This window comes from Epinephelus lanceolatus, chromosome 7 (genome assembly GCF_041903045.1).
Source record: "Epinephelus lanceolatus isolate andai-2023 chromosome 7, ASM4190304v1, whole genome shotgun sequence".
Classification (NCBI taxonomy): domain Eukaryota; kingdom Metazoa; phylum Chordata; class Actinopteri; order Perciformes; family Serranidae; genus Epinephelus; species Epinephelus lanceolatus.
In genome coordinates, this window is record NC_135740.1 from 9,750,430 (window position 1) to 9,771,900 (window position 21,471).

At 40.8% G+C, this 21,471-nt stretch overlaps 1 protein-coding gene across 2 annotated transcripts in view; it reads right to left on the reverse strand.

Moving 5' to 3' along the window:
* LOC117260888 (mitogen-activated protein kinase kinase kinase kinase 4) overlaps nt 1-21,471 on the reverse strand; it is an 86,322-nt gene that overhangs the window by 10,554 nt on the left and 54,297 nt on the right. For both annotated transcript variants that reach the window (XM_033633003.2, XM_033633002.2), the window contains 12 exons: nt 19,750-19,820; nt 15,710-15,789; nt 13,420-13,508; nt 12,971-13,065; nt 11,195-11,279; nt 10,713-10,880; nt 9,633-9,741; nt 7,747-7,902; nt 7,299-7,442; nt 5,561-5,695; nt 5,318-5,418; nt 4,340-4,489 (listed from right to left, as the gene is read on the reverse strand). In XM_033633003.2, the coding sequence (XP_033488894.1) occupies nt 4,340-4,489; nt 5,318-5,418; nt 5,561-5,695; nt 7,299-7,442; nt 7,747-7,902; nt 9,633-9,741; nt 10,713-10,880; nt 11,195-11,279; nt 12,971-13,065; nt 13,420-13,508; nt 15,710-15,789; nt 19,750-19,820 (1,383 nt within the window). The remainder of the gene's footprint in view (nt 1-4,339; nt 4,490-5,317; nt 5,419-5,560; nt 5,696-7,298; nt 7,443-7,746; nt 7,903-9,632; nt 9,742-10,712; nt 10,881-11,194; nt 11,280-12,970; nt 13,066-13,419; nt 13,509-15,709; nt 15,790-19,749; nt 19,821-21,471) is intronic.

The following is a 21,471-nucleotide window of genomic DNA, read 5'->3' on the forward strand; positions in this document are numbered from 1 at the left end:
GATAATGTGTTAGTGATTTACTGTACTTCTTTCGTATCGTACAAAATGAATGCCCAAAGTTATATTTGACTACTGCTTTATATTACTGAGGTCTGCTGCGAAATTATACTTCACTTAGTAGAACTACGATTTATTTAATCAGCAGCTTAAAAAAAATGTGTAAACTGCGTCATTAAGGCAGACAAGCAGAGCATTAGCAGGGACACATTACGTAATTCACTTTACATGGAGCTAAAATTAATACAAAATTATGTTAAATGTTCGTTAAATATGTTAGTGTCTGTCGTAATCATAAGATACCATAAATCATGTTTTGGAAGGAGTAGATGTTTACTGTGGGCTGGCTCAGGCTCTATTAAATTTAACCATATGTTAATGTAGCAAGGCAGGCTAATTGCTAATGTGCTTGACTAAAAAGGAAAACATGCAGGGTTTGAAGGTTTGTGTTCCTTTAGAAATCTGCGGTAAAACAAATACAAAATACAACCATTTAAATTTGTATGCTCCTCCCTGAGCCAAAATAAAACACGAGTCCCTCCCCAGTGGTTAAAAAATTATTTGACATGCTTCCCCCGTTTTTGGACCACTGCCTAACTTCAGAAACATGTGTCCAACCAGTTCAGAAACATTTCTCCATTCGGTTAAAAAACAAAAATTCTCTTTCCACATCAGATCTTTAACCACTCAGGAAAAAATTATCTAACAACAGCCCACCTCTAACCTAACAAAAGATCCCTGCAGTAACAAAGCTCCTCCAGGAAAAAAAAATAAAGTTAAAGTTTTGTTACTAACAAAAAGTGGGTAAATACAGTTTATGTGTTTGATACATTACCAGAGTGTGAGCCACCACAATCCTGAGCATCAGAACAGGCATCCACAGACGCAACGCAATCTTAATCCTCTGCCTTGGAATCAGCATCGTTACATAGTTTGTAGGCAACAGTAGAAGATTTGTGTGTGTGTGTATCTCTTTAAGTGGGTGAGTGGTGCATTGTGTGTGTAAGTGAGCGTTTGTGGCTTCAGCTTGTGTTTGTGAATAGGTGATTTGCTTTTAGCAGTGATCAGTGTGTAGTGTTGCGAATGAAGACGTTTTACAGTTGATACAGGTGGGTGTGTGCGGTAAGATGCGCACATACAGTATGAAGAGAAGGTGTGTGTGTGTCTCAGAGTACAGATATACAGCTTCGGAGAAAGCCCGGGAGTGTGAAGTGTCCTCAAGAGTACTCACAGAAAGTGAACAATGAGGATGTCTGAATGTAAGTGAGTGGGTTTAAAAGCGCTCTGCAGCTGAGTGAGTGTGTGTGTGCATGAAAGAGTGTCGGAAAAAAGAAGAAAGGAAAAAAGGGAGAAGAAGCAAGGCAGGAGAGCTGAAATCATATTGCAGCAGCAGCAGAAGCAGTATAAGGCACCGGTGTAGTAGGGAGCTGTGTGCACACTGGCTTAATATACCAGAGGAGCGGTGAGGGAAAAAAAACTCGCAACAGGAGCAAGAACAGGTCAGGACACACACAGTTAATGATCGCAGGAGAAGGAGGACAGGAAGGATGTATTTTTAGAGCTTATTTCTCCTCTCTTCATATGTCCGCTTCTACCTCTCCCTACTCCAACTCCCCGTGCCTATGGAAAGTAGCACACATGGGTGGCTGGGGCAGTGTGTGTGTGTGTATGCATGTATATATGAATGTGCAAGAGAAAGGTGTTGTGAACATGAATGAAAGACAGAGAGGACAACAAAACTCTGGTCAAGTAGCTTTCAATTTTTTGTTAAGTATTTCACAAAGTGACACTATCCGGTATCAACTATCAACTATCCGGTCCCTAAAGTCATCAGGTGGTCCTCCCTTTCTTGAACCATGGCAAAGATCCACAGTAGGACACTGGCTTCATTATCACAAAATGATTGAAAGATGAGGGAAATAATTACATAAATCATTCAACCATAGAAAAAGCAGAGGAACCTTGTTCCCTGCTCCAGCCACCTACTCAACACCGTATGTATGCACAGCACTATATACAGTATATATAGTGCAGAGGCAGTATATATACTGTATATAGTGCTGTGCATACATACAGTATATATAGTGCAGAGGCAGTATATGAACCATCTAAATGAATAATTAACGACCCCGGAAATGCTGCTAACACTTTATACTGTAAGAGGAAATAGGCAAAAGAAAAGGGTTTCATAATTCAAGTTTAAATACTTTGTCATACCCTGAACCTTAAACCTCTCTAGTTCTTCTTAAAAACATATTTAATCAGATGTGTCAGAATGTGAATGTGAATATGACTCACCAGAGGCTACAGCAACATTTACATGCCCACATAGAGAAGAGGAGAGGAAAAAAAATATGACCTGCTCTGTCTCTAATTACAGCGGCAGTGGGCGATTTGTTCACATTTAAAGACACAAATTCATTTGTACAAACCTCTTAGGAGATGGAAAACACTTTGCAGGCTTTCATAAGTCGTTCTAACAAGAGGAAGTTTGAAACACAAACTGGCTGAACCGACGTTTGTCGTTACAACGTATTCTGGCAAATTAAGCCAGAGAAAAACCTTCATCAGCAACCTGCGACAACGGCATCACAGTGTTAAACTTGACATGTGTTAGTAATGAGAGACGTGACAACGTGATTAACATAATATATGCTTGTTTATAAACGGACAAACAGAACCACTAGTGGCTGACAGGTCATGTGCAATGAAATGTTAAGCCGAGGCACGGCGCACATTGTGTTTGTTTATTAGAAAGTTCATGTGTTTTTTTGGGTGACAAGATGAAATAAAAAAAAGACAAGAAATAAAATCACTATGTGTAAACTGTCCTGCCGATATGGTGCCACTTCACTTCTCTGTCTTTTTTTGTGTTTATTGGCAGTTGGCGAACCAGCTTAGAGATGCATTACCGCCACCAAGTGGACTGGAGTCGCTACTCTCTCATTCATGGGCCCTCTCAGTCTCATTATGTTCTGCTCAGGAACAGAAGCTGAGCAAAGTCCAACACTTGGTAAAATCCAGTTTTTAATCATTCATTTTTTAAATTATTTTTTGGGCATTTTTGCTTTAATGATAGTACAGCTGAAGACTGACAGGAAAAATGGGAGAGAGGGGGGATGACACGCAGCTAAGTGCTGTAGGTCAGAATTTTAACCCAGTCCACTGCGAAGGACTCAGCCTACATATGTGGCACACACTCCACCAGTTAAGCGAGAGGTCCTCGCCCCAACCCTTTCTGGTCTTTGGCATGTTTTCAAACTATTTTGAAAAGTTTTACATGACCCCAGCCGACCCTATCTCTGGATTACAGTAAGTGGTCCAAAATCACGTCAAATGCAAGCACCTAAATATATGACTAAAATCTGATGAACTCAACTTCATATGGTCTCCAACCATCAAGGATACCTAATGAAGATTTGAATGTGTGCAAAAGCATCTTTTGACCCAGGCTTCACTTTATCAATCTCTACAATTTCAACAGAAAGTTCAAACACCATACTAGGGGTAAAAAAGACAATGTCTGAATGGAAATGTGAACATGAGTCACAACATTCTGCCGTCAGCTCTACCTGCCCACGGACAGAGCAGAGAGAGAGCGAGAGTGATGATTGTTTGGCAAATGAAGCCAAAGAGAAGATAAAAATGAGGAGAGAATGAGCAAATGAACAATGCCACATTGGATGACAGAGTGGGAGGGAAAGAAGAGAAGAAAGAAAGAGGAAGAGAAAAGTGTTTGACAGCTATAGACTGAGTAGGAGGAGAGTGGAGGGAAGAGGAAAGGAAAACAGGAGGAATAAAGAAGAGCAATGACTGACATCTGCAGACTGTGAGTGGGAGGAAGAGGTGGAAGAAGAGGAGGAGGAGAAGTGCATCCTGAGAGACTGAGAGAAGTGAGGTGATGTGGCTGAATAGAGAAATAACAGCTGGTGATGGAGAGACAAAGTCCGGTAAAATAGAGAGCTGGAGCTACAGTGAGAATAATACAGATCTAGTGCTTTCACTAAAAAGATCTATATGGGCTTTGCTATAAAATATGTTCACTCTCTTGATCTTTATATCAAGGAGTTGCAAATTTATATTATATTATAATACTGGACAACTCTGATTATAAGTTTTGTTGTCTGATTTGTTTATAACATCCCTTTTAAGATGAGAAACATATTACCAGACTAGCTCTGTTGGTGAAGTGTCACCAAGATATTATAAGTCTTGCCTTTTGAAACATTAAATTCCAGGACTAAGCTACTAACCTTGACCTTTTTAGAAAACACTAAAAAACCTATTTTTCAGAGAGACAAGCAAATGTATGAAGCATAAAGAATATTAAGAAGACTCTTACATGTGTAGGCAGGTAGAGGTCGTAAGGTGTTCCAGAGTCGACATCAATAGCGTGGAAACCAGACAAAGAGCCGTAGATGACCTTTAACCTCTGACCTTCCTCCACTGTCAGGTCAACGGACAGTGGTTTTTGAGGCAGAGACCTGAACGACTGGGTAGACGTGAACAAAAAGACAAACACACACACAAACACACACATGTACATCATCAAAACAACTAAGAAGGACTGAACATTAATGTCGTAATCTAACTGGAACTGCTCCATCAATAATTAATCAGCAAATGACTTTGACAATTCAAGGAGCAGTTGCATAAAAATGGCCATCCTAAGATAGTCATGCTATTATTTCCACATGGTAGTATATTTTTGGCCTTTTCTGAAGAGAGAGGGTTAAACTACGTCGAAGGAAAAGTAGCTCAGGCCACAAAGGACGCACAGAATTGGGACACAGCTCTGCTCCAAATCTGTGTATGACTCTCATAGCCTGGATGTGTCATGTCTGTGCATGTGTCTGGCCGTGGAAGTGACCCTATTAGATTTTTTTTGTCCACGTCTATCAATGTTTTGTCCTAGATATGCAGAGATGTAGTGAGGACAGAAAAAGACAATGGAGGACAGTTTTGTTAACCTGTCTAACTACTTTAGAAATCCCAATCAAGGATGAAACTGACGGAGTTAGGATACTACCGCAGCTGAGCAGGTTGAATTTGACGTGTAACTCTACATGCTTGGTTAGGATTTATCCTCCAGAGACTCTAAGTCTGTATCAAATTTCACAGTAATCCATCAAGTACTTCACATGTTTCACTGGCGATGACTTTGCCATCCCCTCAGCCCTGCAGCTAATGGCTATAAGAGGATCATTGTATAATTCACATTGCAGTTTTCACATTATGTTGCTCACAATGTCTTTCCTAACTCTTTGCTTTCACACTGACACAAATGATACATTTTCCATTGTATTTAAATGCTACCAACCTTGAAGGCCATGAATTTGTGGTACGGTTTGGGAGCCCAGGCGTAAACCTCCACAGCATTCTTCAAAGCAATCACTAAGAACTTTATCTTCTCATAACGCACTGAAGAACAAGATGGACAGAAAAACATTAAGAAGCTGACACCTGATTACTTGGACACTGTACATGCTGCTATCAAAGACCTCTAGTTTGTAGAGGTGGTAAAATTGTACCATTCAATGTCCCCTTCACAGTGTGTACTCACCCACTTTATAGTGTACACAACCCTCCAGGTCACCTACTGAGGTCCAACCCTGTCTTTTCTCCACCTCTGGGTCGTTGTGCAGGATTTTATTCCTTAACCACGACAGGTAGTACAGACGGAGCTTGTTCTTTTTACCTACAGACACACAGAGAGACAGATGAAGACAGTGGTGAAGGTGAATTCTGTTTAGATGTAACTGCAATGAAGTGGTACAGGAATGAGTTCTAAAACCCAGAAATTAGTTAGCATTTTAGCACTCCTGGTTCCCTCGTCTCAAAGTCAATGGGTTTTTTGAATGGATTTTTGGTTAGATGCCTGAAATAAGGTCTAGGGTTAAAACAAACTGAAAAGACTTTCACATTTTGTGTTATGACATAAAATATGTCAGTAAATGGCCCACTTGTGAATCCTTAGGATTTAGGTGTCATAAAAAGGTGGTTGTTAGCAAGTGGCTAAATGAGACTACAGAACGTCATCACGATGAGCACAGCTTTACAGCCTCATTGAGGTGGCAACATTACCTCATGTGACTGTGGTGTAGTTTGCTTACAGCCCAACAAACCAGCATCCTTGCTGTACTACATGTGACTTTACTCGGTCATATTGTGCAGCGACTGTGTAAATATGAATAAAACATGAACAGAGAGCAATGTCCTTCTTCTGTAAAGATTTGTGTTACACTGTCACAGTACTGAGGTCACGATTCGGTGCATGCAGCTGCACAAAGACCACGCAGTATGTAGGCCGATGCACGGAATGTGGAACTAAAGATGACAAGCGTGATTTCGGCCCAGGAACCTTTAGTTATACACCCTTAACAACAGGTTCTGAGGGTTGCACAACAAGCTGACTGGTGTGTGAGTCAGTCACACTATGGGAAAATCAAATGGCAGAGCCCAGATGTGCTGATTACAACAAGGAAGAAAAGCACCACCAATTTTATATTTTCAGTTTCAAATCATAACAGAAGCATTTCAGTTTTATAGCCTGTTTTGATCGAGGCTGCCAACTGTTACCTAAATCCCCAGCAGGAGGATCATGTCTGTCTTTTACACTTGCACTACTATCTGTTCAAAGTAAATGAAAGGTAATGTATCCTGATGCATTTGGGTTTTTTTCTTTTTTGTTACAGTTGTGCAATGCCCTAGAATATTTGGAGTGATGAAACACTTAGCTCAGGGGCTCCTTAACAAGCACTGATGGTGAAAGAAAGGTAATTTGTTCCTCAGTGTCTTGCCTAAATCCACCCTTTGGGGCTGTGACTTGACAATATGTATTTATGTTGCTGATGTTCAATAGACTTTGTCAACCTCCTACATTAAGAATCTAAAATGATGCCATACTCCTGCAAACATGAGCATCAGCATGAGTCAACAAAAGAGAAGGCAAACCTGGAGGAAATCAACACTCTGCAATCTGTATCAACTGTGCAGAAGAAAGTAAAGCACAGCATAGTCATCAAGTTTTTGGCTTAAACAAACAAAAATCCTCACAATATTGTTAGATATTTTAAGATATGAACAGGGCTGGAGGCCAAATGACACACTGTCTGCGTCACTGTATGGGGCCAGTCAAATATAGTAACTGTGTGAATAAAGCTATTTGAGAGTACTGGTCTTTCTAGAGCTGCTGGACGATATGGCTATCCTTTGTATAGGTTGCTGTATATGAAGGCTGAGTACTGTTTGCATGCATCTGCGTCGGGTGCTTTGTACACTTGAATCTGCAGCACATGTACCTGATATAGTGATCAGGACATTGAGTCCTTCCAACACATCCATCTGCTGAAACCTTCGTCTGCTGATGAGGGAGTAGACTTTGCCCTGACCACTTCGATCCAGCAGCCACAGACCGTTCTCTGTCCCCACCAACAGATTCACACCTGCAGAACACATCAGACACAAACCTTACAGCCCACAGCCAACATGCTGTGTCATGCATCTGTCTATTGTAGCTGTGAAACATCAGTACATCTGTGAAATGGTGTAAAGTCCAAAATAAACAACATATGGAGTCTGTACACTATCAACAAAAGAGTCAATAAAGTTTGCTTGAGCAGGAAAACAAAGTAACAGCCTCACTTTTGTAACCTTCTTAACACATCTACAACGTACATACAGAGAGAACAAAACAAAACTCTGCTTGTAGACTCAGATATAAAGAACAGGCGGTATAAAACTACAGACCCCAGAGTCCAGCACAGAGGACCTCAGTGTTGAATTTCTTCTTGTACTTGCGGATCTCTGGAGTGTCGCTCTGCGGTCGAATGTTGGTTGGGTTCACGTTCACCACAGAGCCCTTTCTGTGGTTCTCTCTCTTGATTTGCTCTCCCTTACTGCCCACTACATGAGGACAAAAACAATGCATGGTGTCATCTAAAGAGTACAGTGTCTGGCAGGGCCAACAGTAAAACTGTGTGCTCTCATTACTGTCTCTCATGTAAACCACTTCATATAAAAACCTACAATATACAAAATAAAGTTAAAAAAAGTACAATAACTCAATCTTAAGTAATAACATTGGACAGACTAAGAGACATTTAAAAAACAGAGTAGGAGAACATAAATATGCTGAAAGTACCAATGGTGTAAATTTCCCTATGGCACGCCACTTCCATAACTGTCATGATGTCAACAGGCTGTTTTTATTGCTGTTGGTGTTTTTGAGGTCATTTCATTACTTATGGTTAGAACTGATACTGTAAATATTAACTTTTTTCTCCACATACCCTACTTGTGGTACATTTACTATATGATACCATGATGTAATTTAGCCTTCTGTCCACCAGTTGTCTGTATAAGGAATCACCACTTTCCACACTGGTGGACTTTATTCCAGTTATGCCCTGAGGAAGGCCAACACTGTGTTTCATCAGTAGTTCCGTGGAGGGAAAGCGGGCGGGGTATATGGAATGTCTTGTTCACTTTAAGCTTTCAGACAAACTATCATGGATCGACCACCAGTTGCAGGATTATTGCTTTACTGCTTATTTATAAATCATCAGATATACCTGCAGACTCCTTTCAGTGAGGTGAAGGTGTCTTCTGCAGATAGTTGTAATACATTAGCAGGCGCTTGGTAATTAGCTGCATCGGTTACTGATTTAGACATGTCTGTTCGTGATATGTGTCATGATTATCATAATTATTATTGCTACAGGTTTATGATATCTTGCAAAACAGCAATTTTTCCATGCTTTTACAGATAGTAATGATGGGTATAAAGATATCACACCAGCTGAGCAGTACAGCAATTGCAGTAATTATTAACTGCAATAAGTTAAAGGACTTTTTTCAGTAAAATATCAAACTGTTGATGAGATTTTCTTAAGAAACTATCTGCTAATAGATGAGTGATACACATGCAAATCTACCTACACAGACCTATAAGATGTATTAAAAAAACTGAAACTGAAAAGTATATTGGAAAATGAATTTATTTATTTTTCTTCATTTTCTTCGCAGGTGCAACCAGAGCTTTACGTATATTACTGCCACCTAATTGTGGATGTATTTTCTTGCTTCAGATATACAGCTCTGGAGTGACCATCATTGTTCCCTCGCTCTCTGAGCCCCCCGAGGGTCGATCTCACGAGTTCACTTTGGTTTTTCAGATAAATGGAACAATGCTTGATGGTGGTAGAAATTCCCGAAGAGCAAGTGCAGAGGGGAAGTCAATGAGGGCATGTTAAACGACTAATAAAACACCGCCCCAGTGTGGGTCGAAACTGGTTGTTGCTCTCCTGTTTTACTTTTATATGCCCTAAACTAATAAAAGCATTTTGACTATGTATCCTTGGCTTGATGCTAGTGGTCCTGAAGTAAGCCCAGTGGCTTCCTTCTTCCTGTAGCTGACCAGTTTCACTTCAAGAGAGCCTCACTTTACCTGGAGTTTACCACTTTCCAACCTTGGGCACCTGGTATTTTTTCTTTTTGCAAAAATAGTTCAATGTATACATGTGTGCCTGTATTTACTTACAGATGAGTATGTAAGGATGCATACAGTAATGAATGTTAGTGTATTGTATATGTGAGTGTATGTACACTGCATGCGTGTGTGTAAATGTACTCACCAGGGCTCTGTGGTGGCGATGATATGGGGATCAATCTTGGATCGATAAATGACAGGAAGGAGGACGAGGAAGATGTGGAGCAGTTTTTTCCAGTAGGACTACTGACAGCCTGGGGATGTACAACAACAAGAAAAACTTTTTATTCCTCACTATAATTTTGATTGTTTGATTTGGGCTCTTGTAAGTTTTGGCTCCATATCACAAATCATGGCTTCACAGATCAGTGATTGTGCAACATCACCATTAACTCTTAATTTCTCTGTCTAGCCTTATTTTATTTCCCTCCTGAAACATTATTACTACAAATGCATTCTTGGTTCTGAATTTGGTATGTGTTCACCTAAACTGTGCCACCACCTCCCTCCGGTGGACAAATGTAAGTAGTGCAACTACACACATATTTTTTGAGTATAAAATCCTTGGATAAAGATGATGCTTGATGCTTGCTTGATGCTCATAAACAATGCTTGTATCAACCTCTCTCCTATTAAGGTTATTTGGTCTGCTATTATCAAAAAGATAAGTCATCACAATGTCAAGAGAAGATAAAAAAAAGAAGTACCTGATCAATTACAAATAACTAATCTTATTTTCACCCCACTGAGAAATTTGCTTCTACTTTTAAAACTTTTATGAATACAGGACTTGATGATATCCTACCATGCATGATTTAAATGTGTTGATTAAATTCATTATTTTGTCTGTTTACCTGTGTCTTTCTACAAGCTGTTCTCTTGCACTGTTTGTATGTTTTCCTACAAGGAGTAATACACCAAACTCCCACATATCCCACCTAATGATGAGCCAGTAATCTGTGAATAACCCACATATTTTGGAAGGCCCTATGCCCAATGCCCTGATAGGAGTACAGAGGGAAGCAGTCCTGAGCAGTCCTTAAGAGACTTATTACTTTAAGTCATTTTAAGGTATGTCCTCACCATTTTTACCCTTAACCTAATCTCTGAAACTCTACATTAATAACATAACTTCATGTTAATGATGTAGCGTCATTTGTGGTCTACTAATTAGTAGGATATCTTACAAACTATTGTATGAGGATATTCTTCCTGATGAACTCACATTAAGTTCCTGGTGTGTGGGGGACCGAGGGGCTGTGGGTGATTGTGAGTAGCTGAATTCATGTGTTCGCTGCTGCTGTCCCAGTGCATTGTGGGTAGGACTGGAGGAGGAGGTTTTCTGCAGCAGGTCTGGTAGCAGGTAGGTATCATCAGAACCTATCCGAGAAATCTGTGGGACACAGTAAGAGACAAAGTATGAAATAAGGGGGTGTGGTGATAGTATATCTATGACACTGCTGTCATCAAGGTGATAATGACCCACACAGGTTTAAAAGCCTTTGGCTCTTGACCACTCACTGGAACAGATTATATGTGGAGTTTATCATTCCACCATCTATATCAGTCATCTCCTTCTCACAGTAAGGATGTGGCACCCTCTAACTGTTAAATATGAAAATGCAAAGGGGAGTTTGGAGGAGAAACATGGGAGCAGTGTGTGTGTGTGTGTGTGTGTGTGTTTGAGTGTGTATGTGTGCAGAGTACCTGGTTAAGATTGTTATGAGGTTGCAGTACGATGCCATCAGGTATTCCTCTGGAGTATTTCCCCTTTCCGTTGGACAGGCCAGACCTTGAAACACACAGACAGGTTGAGATTATAGACCAGAGTGCAGGTTCTGCATTTATTAGTTGGAAACAAGATCGATAACTCCTCAAGATCAATGGCAATGAAAAAAATAAGTCTGATTAACTTCCTGGGATCAAAAGTGAAAACTGAAGAGAAGTAATTCATATCAAAAATAACATACACTGTAATATATTTGCCCTCACAATAAGCAGACATATATGTATTCACTTAAATGGCATGTTTGTGGGAATATAAAATGTAAACCAATAACAAATGTAGCTTGTCCCAGCATGACTTTCAAGGTTTAGACGGTCCAATAAATCCTAAATGAAGCCATGGGATTTCAATCCTGCATTTGAGCGTGTGCAGTTTTTAAACCTTGTCAATTAAATTCATGCTTTGGGTTTACTTTAACCTTGGCAGTCAGAAGAAACATTTCCACATACAGAGTTTCCCAGTCGATGCAGCAGAATTCTGAGTTAACATACCACCCCTTGACTCAAACTGATACATGTGATTCTTGACAAGGGATTCAGAATTGGCACATAACATCTTGCAACAGGCCATGTTTCATAATTGTGTTGTTTGGAAACACTGAAGGAATGACTCAATTCTTTGGCAAAACTGTCAGTCCATGCCAGGCTGACTCTCAGGTTATGGATTAAAGGGATCGTTCGCATTTTTTAAAAATATATATGATATTATTAAAACCTTTCCTGATTTCAGTACACCCTGCATTTCACCCTGTCTGTCCTATGAAAGGAATGGTTTGCATTTTTTTGTCAGTGTATTACCCACAGTAGATGGCGATGGGCACGCCCCCATTCAGACACCAACATTATCAGCTCCTCTTTATTGTCTTCCTTCTGTGTTCACATGGGCAGCAACCACTTTATATCCCTATCGCCGTGTTCGAAACTATTTCTTCTCTTCTGCCTTCCCCTCATTGAAATGATTGGAGGTACCGAGTTCCGGCAAGAAGCTTTTAAAGCCTGGTAAAAAAAAATTGCCCCCCCTAAAAAAAGTCTCTATGCGTTTAAGTGTACACTATATTTAAAATATTTTCACCACTTTACATTGCCATCAGACAGCCCTTTCTGACAGGGAACTGAAGCTTTTATATCCATCATTGCTCTCTTCAAAGCCTCTTCAAAGTTAGTTTGTTTTTGTTATTGTGTGACTTTGGTCATTCTGAACCAACCCTTTAAAACAGCAAAGTCACATAACACAAACAAACTAGCCGACCAGGTGGTAAAATTACTGTTTTTATCAAAAGAGCCTGGTGGCTTTAAAGAGAACATACTGTAGATAACAGCTTAAGTTTCCAGTTGGAAAGGGCTGTCTGACAGCAAGGTAAAGTGCTGAAAATATTCTAAATATAGCTTTCACTTCAACTGAGATTGAATTTTTTTCAGGTGGCTACAATTTGTTTTGCTGCTGCCCCTGTCCACAGCAGCACATTCCTGTACTTGTACTCTTGTCTGCTAGTCCCTTCAAGGGGCATGCTGACCGCCATCAACTGTAGGTAATACAATGACTATGGATAAGTGCCTCATACAACCACACTTCAAAACAATCCAAACCATCCCTTTGATAGGAAAGAAAGGATGGAATGCATGATGTACATTAAAAGGAAAGGGTTTAACAATATAATAAGCACAATGCAATTACTACACTCATCATGAAGATCTCACCTGTTCCTTTCTTCTTCATCACTGCTACCGACCTCATCACTGGACGAGGAGTATTCTGTGGCCTTGTTAAGCCGACCCAGAGCAGATCTCACACCCTGCATGACAAAGGTGAGAAACAATATAAGTAAATGAGGTCAGGATAATCAGAAGATCAAAGAAAGAGCAGAGTGAGGTGAAACAGAAAACAGCCTTTTGTTTTTTGTGGTGTTGATTACACGAAACTTCTTCTAAATCTCAAGAAGAGGGACTAGAAGGGGAATTTTGTCTGTTTTATGACGATACGGCTCCTGATTATTAATCAAGGTCAGTGTAGATAAGCTGATTTTTCTGATAATGTACCTGTAAAGCCTGCTCACACATGTGAAAGCATGAGATCTACATGTGCACAATTTGTGGCAAGACAGCACATGTTAGTGTGAAAATGTTAAGGAAAACAACTTTTAATTTACTTGTGCATGTCCACTGGTTATGTTTTCTTGTGCCCTCCTTTGCTGCTGTAGACGGTGCTGTAGAAGAGGACTCTCCAGCTTGAAGTAACCTACAATACCCACACACACACACACACACACACATACACACACACAAACATACACATTGGTTACATTACATTAGTAGCAGTTATGTAGTGTGAAGCAAACCGCTGAACCCCAACCAGATTAACGTTAGTGGTGAGAGGTATAATTACCAGGGTCAAATGAGGCCATTGTCAAAAACATGGCTGCCTTTGCTGGCCTCTTTATGGGATCTAATACTGTGTATCACTAGGCCAGATAGCTTTACAGATATATCCTGTAATTTTGACGCTAGGTTGGAGCAGATGGACTCTGAATGGATCACAGACTGTAGAAGCAGGGGATGTAGCTACAGACTTATCCCATTGGTTTGTGGACTCCTGTTTTGAAGCCTTGAGCTTGACATTTTGGCTGACTTCTTGGTTTTGGGAGCCAGAAGTGACCAAATTTGGAAGAGAGGGTGGAATTGTGAAGGAGCGAGGGGGTGGATCTGACTAGGTACCTGAGAACACTATGTACGCACCCCCCTATACTGGAAACCTGAGTACATCGGGCTCCTGACTACTCTGTGAGATGTCTCTGCTAACAAAGTTAGCTTCCATCATTCAAACAAAACTCCAAAACAATGTCATGGCTATTTAAATATACAGAGTGCGCATTGCTCCACCTTTGTCCTTAATGACAGGTCATTGTGGTAGCAACTTTGATTGAGCATCATGTTGCATGCCGGTACCCCAGAGCCAAGTCTGATCGATGGTGGGATGTCCTTGGGTGTCCTGTGGTGTTTGGTACCAGGGCAGATCCTTCTAGTCCTGTGGGTTGTGAGATGGGGCCTCCATGGATCTGACGTGTTCCGGCACATCCCACAGATGCTCAATCAGTTTGGGATCTGGGGAATGTGGAGGCTGGGTCGACGCCTCAAACTCTTTGTCACATTCTTTTGGCCATTCCTGAGCAGTTTTTGTGTTGTGGCATGGCAAATTTTCCTGCTTGGGGGCCACTGCCATTGGGGAGTGCCATTGTCATGAGGGAGTGTACTTGGTCTGCAACAGTGTTTGGGTGGGTGGTGAATGTCAGGTGGCATCCACATAAATGCAGGACCCGAGGTTTCTAAACACAACACTGCTTTGTAACGAGATGATCAATGTTAATCACTTCACCTATCAGTGGTTTTACTGTTGTAGCTCATCAGTGTTTATATCAATGCAAGAAATACCCTTTCCAACAGTATAGTTCAAAGAAGAAAGCAGCTTTTTCTCAGTTATATCATGAGCAGATAAAAAGCTTTTCACCACAGTAAAGCTGTATGAGTCTCTAGGAGAATCTCTGATCTGTGGCTCCAAACAAAGAAGGCCGAGGCCCGCAGCCAAACTGAGTGGGAGGCATCAAAAGCTGTTTCCTCCCTACTACACACTGAGGGAAACTTTGAAAAACTAAACATATTCTCCCCATCTTCCTCTCTTCTTTCTATCTTTTACAGTCACAACAAGAGCTTCCTTGGTGCCATGCACAGAGTGGAGCTTTGAAAGAGATGAGTTGTTTCTTTCTCTCTAGACACACAGGTAGAGAGGGAAAACTTTGAAATTGTTACTCTGTACTGTGTGGTCTCGCTGGTTTAAAGTAAGTGTATGTAGTGTATGTTCTGTGGTCGGCTTTGGTGTGGTTGCATGTATCCGGTCTGTGTGTGTGTTAATGAGGATATTGTTTAGGGTGTAGGGCGTTTGAGCGTGTGAACTGACTTGGCATATGTGTGTTGAAAAACTGGTGACGTCACACACACAGCCACCTTACACATATGCAGCATTAGTTCACACTAGTGTCACATCTATTTGTGTCAAAAACCAAACAATTTCCAACTAATAGTCACAAAAATAATGTTCACATTTTTACTTTTAAACCTTACATCTTTTGTCAAAGAAAAACATTTGTATTTGCTCAGACTACTGTCATTTGTGCATATTAAGTGTTTAAATCTGTGGTCAAAACAATTTAGTCTCTAATTCTTGTCATGTAGGAACCCAAACAGAGAAATACATCTTTAAAAAAAAAAAAAAAAAAAAAAAAAAAACATTATTTCAGAAGCCACCAGAGATGACAGAACAACCCATTTTATATCTATGACCAGAGTTTAAGAGCCTGCATTTTTTGGAGTTCAAATTTATTGCTTGTACAGCAGGTGACAGCTTGTGCTAAGCTTGGCAAGGTGATGCATTCAGGTGGCACAGACCTGGGTGGTTGCTGCTGCTGGAGGAGACTCCATGAGACGCAGACCTTCCACTTTTATCTGCTGCAGACACTGGACTGCCACTAGATGGAGAAAGAGACACATACAGAGTGACATAGATGGAGAGTGAATTGCAATTATTATCCACTTCTATATGTTCTTATCTTGACTATATCCTTCACGCTGCCGCTGAAATGACCTAATTTCCTCACCATTAGTTTCATGTAATCGAAAATAATCATCCGAGCTAAACTAATCTGATCTGCCCATGACCGATTGTTCTCTAATAGTGTGTGCCAGTATGCTGGATTGTAGTGTGACAGAAACCCTCACAATAAATAAGGTTCACTCTGTCTGAAAGGATAACTGTGTGGCAAAGAGCTCCCCTGCTCATAGCATGGCTACAATACCAAAGATTACAAATAAAGAGTGTTTATTCACATTCTATTCAAGACTAAGACTTCTCTTGTTTCCAGTTTAGGGACAGACAGATGCTTTGTGTCTTTATGCTGCTAAGAAATGGCCACATATTTGCTGCTTAAGCATCCAGCTCAGCTGATACTTGAAGCTAAACAAGCCTGTGGGCGCTCCCAAGAAACATGACACTGATATAACTCTACTTTGTAGGTAAGTATATAAAATACACAGCACGAGCCAGTGGATGTATTGCTTTTTTAAATATCAGCTGGTTGAAGATTGTGATGTAACAGTAACAGTGTTTTTTAAGTCTACATTTTTATATCAAGGTTCAACAATGTTGTAAGTGAAACTGAGTGATTTGTCTGACACTGACTGGTAGAGGTGGGCGATATATATCATTAACGATAATATCGTCATTGTTGTTTTAACGGTGTGCAAATTTACGTTATCGAGTATGCGAATGACTTCACAAAAACAACTGAAAACACACGTTGAAACCAGGTTGAGACCCCACACATTCACTGAACAAGAGTTACGTAACTTGCGTGCAGCAGCACGCTGCAGTATGCCTAGGTGGTCACATGATCTGTCACTGGCACATTCCCGGCAGGTTAGCCTGCTGCTAAACAAACATTAGCAAGACAACATGGCAACACCGCCCACGGATGCTCCAGCAGCTTCGGAAGACGCGGGTCAACTGTAGTGATAGGTCCCAGCCTGTCAAGTGGGAACTAAGGTCATGCTGTATTGTGTTGCAGGGGAACAATTAAAGGGTTGCTCAAGTACCTGAAGCCTGCGTGGTTCATGAGCGGTTTGTGGCTATACCAATAAATAACTGAACATGGTGTCAGAAGTAAAGTCAGACACGAGCGACAGTACTAGTGACTTAGTCTGCATATAGCGACACGCAAAAGTGTCTAGTTGTAGGTCAGGAAAGTTCGCAGTACCGGAAGACCATCTACGGAGCTACCTAGCCTAGCCACAGTTAGCTGAACGAAGCGGCAATGTGGCACAGTTTCAAGTCTCCCCGCCGGAAAAGTTCACCTTCAAGGCTGAAGACTGGCCTAAATGGATTAAACGCTTCGACAAATTCCGCATAGCTTCTGGATTGGAGACGCAAGCAGAAGAGAATCGCAGGAATGTGATCTTTGAGAGAGCAAAGTTTAATCAGCGGCATCAAGAAACGGGCGAGACGGCCGACAGTTTCATTACGGCGCTGCACTGCCTGGCGGAGCACTGCGGTTACGGGGCTCAGCATGATGAGATGGTGAGGGACAGGCTTGTGGTGAGTCTGCGGGACAAATGCCTATCTGAACAGTTGCAAACGGATCTGGAATTGACGCTACAAAAGGCCGTCACCAGAGTCAAACAGAGCGAACAGGTAAAAAAGTGGCAAGAAATGTTAAGAACATTTTTCCTTTAAAACATTGTGTCCATTAATATCATCCATGAGAAACAATTAATGAGCTATAACTCAGGCTGTTAAAAACACATATTTAAAAGAATATCGTCTTTTTATAGTTATCGTCAAAATCCCCCAAAATATCGAGATATTATTTTTTTGTCCATATTGCACACCCCTACTGACTGGTCATCTTGTCATTCATTTGTCATAATTTGAACTAGACTGACTGCCCATTCACACAGTTGATTTAAACAGAGCAAAAACATGTGTCTGAGGTACCTTGACTCAAGAATATGATATGCAAAAGCAAAGAATGGCTCGGGTTAGTGAACAACCTATAAGCAGAACACTGACATATTGACACAAAGTCGTTTGCCTATTTACACAACCAACAGACAGAGAGCTACATTACTGTTGATCTGGAGTCGTGTTTCTAACCACCTGAAAAATATTAATCCAATACTCACTGTCATTTTGCTCTTCTTCGAACTCCAACAACAACCAGGGAAATGTCTGGCTCTTAAGCAAATAAATGCCCCACTATGTTTACTAGCTAGATGCTAACTTTGTGCGTTTCTCATTTGGTTTTGGGGAGGTACTGCATTGTGGGTTTTTAGAGTTTTTTATGCTCTCTAGAACACCTCTCCATAGCACTGATGTAGGCGGTGACCAAAACAATGACCTGACAGACACTCAAACAGCCTGTAAAGCTAAGTGCCACTACACTGTCAATATAAAATACTGAAAAGTGCAGCAAATATATAAATACAGGTAACAAAAATTACCGCCTGGTGGTTGTATGCCTCCACAAAGCAGTCATTGTCTGTCCAGACTCATATGTAGCAATGACAGCAGACAATGCTTCAAATGGATGTTGCTGCAAAGAAGCTACATATTCTAAAACATGAAATCTACACACACACACACACACACACCTCCCCCTGGCAGCACATTGGATCTGTACAATCAGCACAGTTTTAAGATGGACACTCAAGATTAGATCACCAATTCAGTATCTGAACAAATGTCTCCCCTTCTGTTCCTGAGTTATAGTGTTGAGTAATGGCCAGAAATGTTTTATTGCAGAACACTGCGATGTCACAGTGAACTTGACCCTTGACCTTTTGTATATACAATGTCATTACATCATCATTTCATCCTATTTGAATTTTGTGTGAAGATTTGTCATAAATAGCATATGAATTCTTGAGTTATGGCCAAAAACATGTTTTTTTAAGTAACAGTGTGTTTGACCTTTGAACATCAAAATTTCATCAGGTCATTTTGAGCTCAAGTGGACGTTTGTGCCAAATTTGAGGAAGGCCTTCTTGAGATATAGTGTTCATGAGAATGGGAAAAATCATGTCACAGCGACCTTGACCTTTGAAATCTGATCACCAAAATCTAAACAGTTCATTGTTGAGGCCAAGTGGATGTTTGTGTTAAATTTGAAGAAATTTCATGAAGGCGCTCTTGGGATATCACATACACGAGAATGGGATAGACGGACGGACAATCCCAAAAATATAATGCCTGCGGCCACGGCTAACACCATCCTGGAGGCGTAATAAAATACAATAAAATCATGAAAACTTATCAGGCTCATGACAAAAAGTGACATCAAGGGCCCTGTTTAAGCGGTCTACAATGATCTAAAGCGTATAGTCTTAAGCACATTGCGTGTCCAACCACTTTTGCTTTTAAACAGAATTCAACAAATTAGTGTCATTTCCTTTTCCTTTAAAGGTAAGGTATGCCTGCAGCGGGCGCTCTGCTATTCATGTGGCAGATTCTGCAAAGTGGAGAAGTGAGCAGTTTTCTGCTGAAAGTAATGCAGTTAGAGCAGTAGTGTCACTACAGCAAATACTGTAGGACATTTATTCAGCAAAACTAAAAACTGTAAAAGATTTGATGGGAGGAAACAGAACTAAACTTTTAGCTTCTGAAATAATTAAGTTGGGCTGCTCCTCATGTGTAAATGCGTGCAGTGTCTCTCTTAATGGGAAGTCGTACAGCGGCTCTGCAGCTCATTTTAGAGAATATAATTAATATTTTCCCCATTAATGATGTATTATTTCACCCACTTACAAACCATCCATGTGTGAACCTGTCTGTGTAGGTGCGTCCTACTATCTGAACAATGCTCCCTTTAAATAGCAGAATAATACTGCACCATTCTGACTTTAGACTGTGTGCGTACAGTGTTATTGTGGTCTACCTTGAAGCGGCCCTCTTGTGTCCCATCACCAGCTCTCGACAGTAGAATTTAGAGGTAGTGCGTTCTGGAACCTGGAATTTACACAAGACAGAGCACAGAAGAAGAATCAATTGAACTGACTTGACAGAAACACATAAAGAGTAAATACACATAGATGGCAGTCCCCTGGAGGTCCTGATTGCTTGTTTCGCTTTTCATAAGTTTGAGAAGACTCTTTACAAGAAACTTACGTCTAGCCAAGGAGGGTTTCAGCTAATTATAGGAAGGTTTCTGTGGTTATGAAACCCTTATATACAACAACTTGAACAGTGCCTGAAAGGGTGCAGAGCAGAGTGCAATAAAATCTTAAATAACCCACTGGGAGATATTTATTACTGAGAATCTAATGAGACCATTTGGTTTTGCTATTTCTTCACATTTCAATGTTCTCCTTTAAACTACCCAAAGCCATGTCCAAATCTCACATGGTGGTGTAGAAATATCGTCTGACTCAGGGATATTTCTTAACATTTTTTTCAACAGTTATGATATGACAAGAACAGCATTGTGAAATCAATACCAGATCAAACTGTGTAAGTGTTGCAAAGCATTGCGTTTTAAATGGGATCTTTCAACATTTCATTCTTCTCAAACTCTCAGTCCTACCAACCAGCTGGTGACTTTTTGACCTCTCATCTCCTGGGTCACATGGCCTAGTTACAGAGAGGAAGACACACCCAGCAGGGCAGGAAGTGAACTGTGGGAATACCTATCATCTTTCTGACAAGTTGCCCACATCCTGCATCTGGCTCGCTCTGAACATGCACACAACAATACCAAACTCAGTGTCTCAGTGTTTTCTGTCTACACCTGCAGCACACATGATATTAAAATAAGAGCTTATTAAGCAGTGCCAACACCTTGAGTCTGCCAGGGGTCGGAATTATCAAAGAGCCCTGAGGTTGAACCTAAGACTTTTTAAGATTATTTCACATTATTTGAATTCAGACAGTTGTGAAAATCAACAAATGCCTGGCTTTGCTAACAGCACATTACTAGTAAACCGTATGGTGGTGTGGGCTCCTGAAAGGTAACTGTTTTCTGGTAACTGTTGTCACAATTGTTTGAAAGACGACCTATTATCCTCATTTTCATGTTTATACATGTATTTTGGGCTTTCTCCTAAAACATGTTTAGGTGCTTCAATGTTCATAAATATCTTTATTTTCCTCATACTGTCTGTGCTGGTACACCTCTATGCACCCTCTGACTCTTTAATTCCTTTCCAAAAAAGTGCAGTCCGCTTTTAGTAAGGGAGCGTACCTATGTTCCCCGGGTTCTATGTTCCCCAGGTCCTATGTTCCCCGCTTTGTATGGGACGCCAAAAGGGTCCTATGTTCCCCGCTTTGTATGGGACTGGGGAACATAGAACCCTTTTTAATAATAAGGGTTCTATGTTCCCCACTTTTCCCCAAAAGGACCCGGGGAACATAGGCCCTTTTTTTTAAAAAAGGGTCCTAACCCCTAACCCCTAACCCTAACCCTAACCCCTTTTTCTCAAAAGGGTCCTATGTTCCCCGGCAACAGCGGGAAACATAGGACCCTTTTTCTTAAAAAGGGTTCTATGTTCCCCAGTCCCATACAAAGCGGGGAACATATTTCCTTTTGGGGAAAGCGGGGAACTTAGGACCCTTTTTTTTTTTAAAGGGTCCTATGTTCCCCAATCGGGGAACATAGAACCCG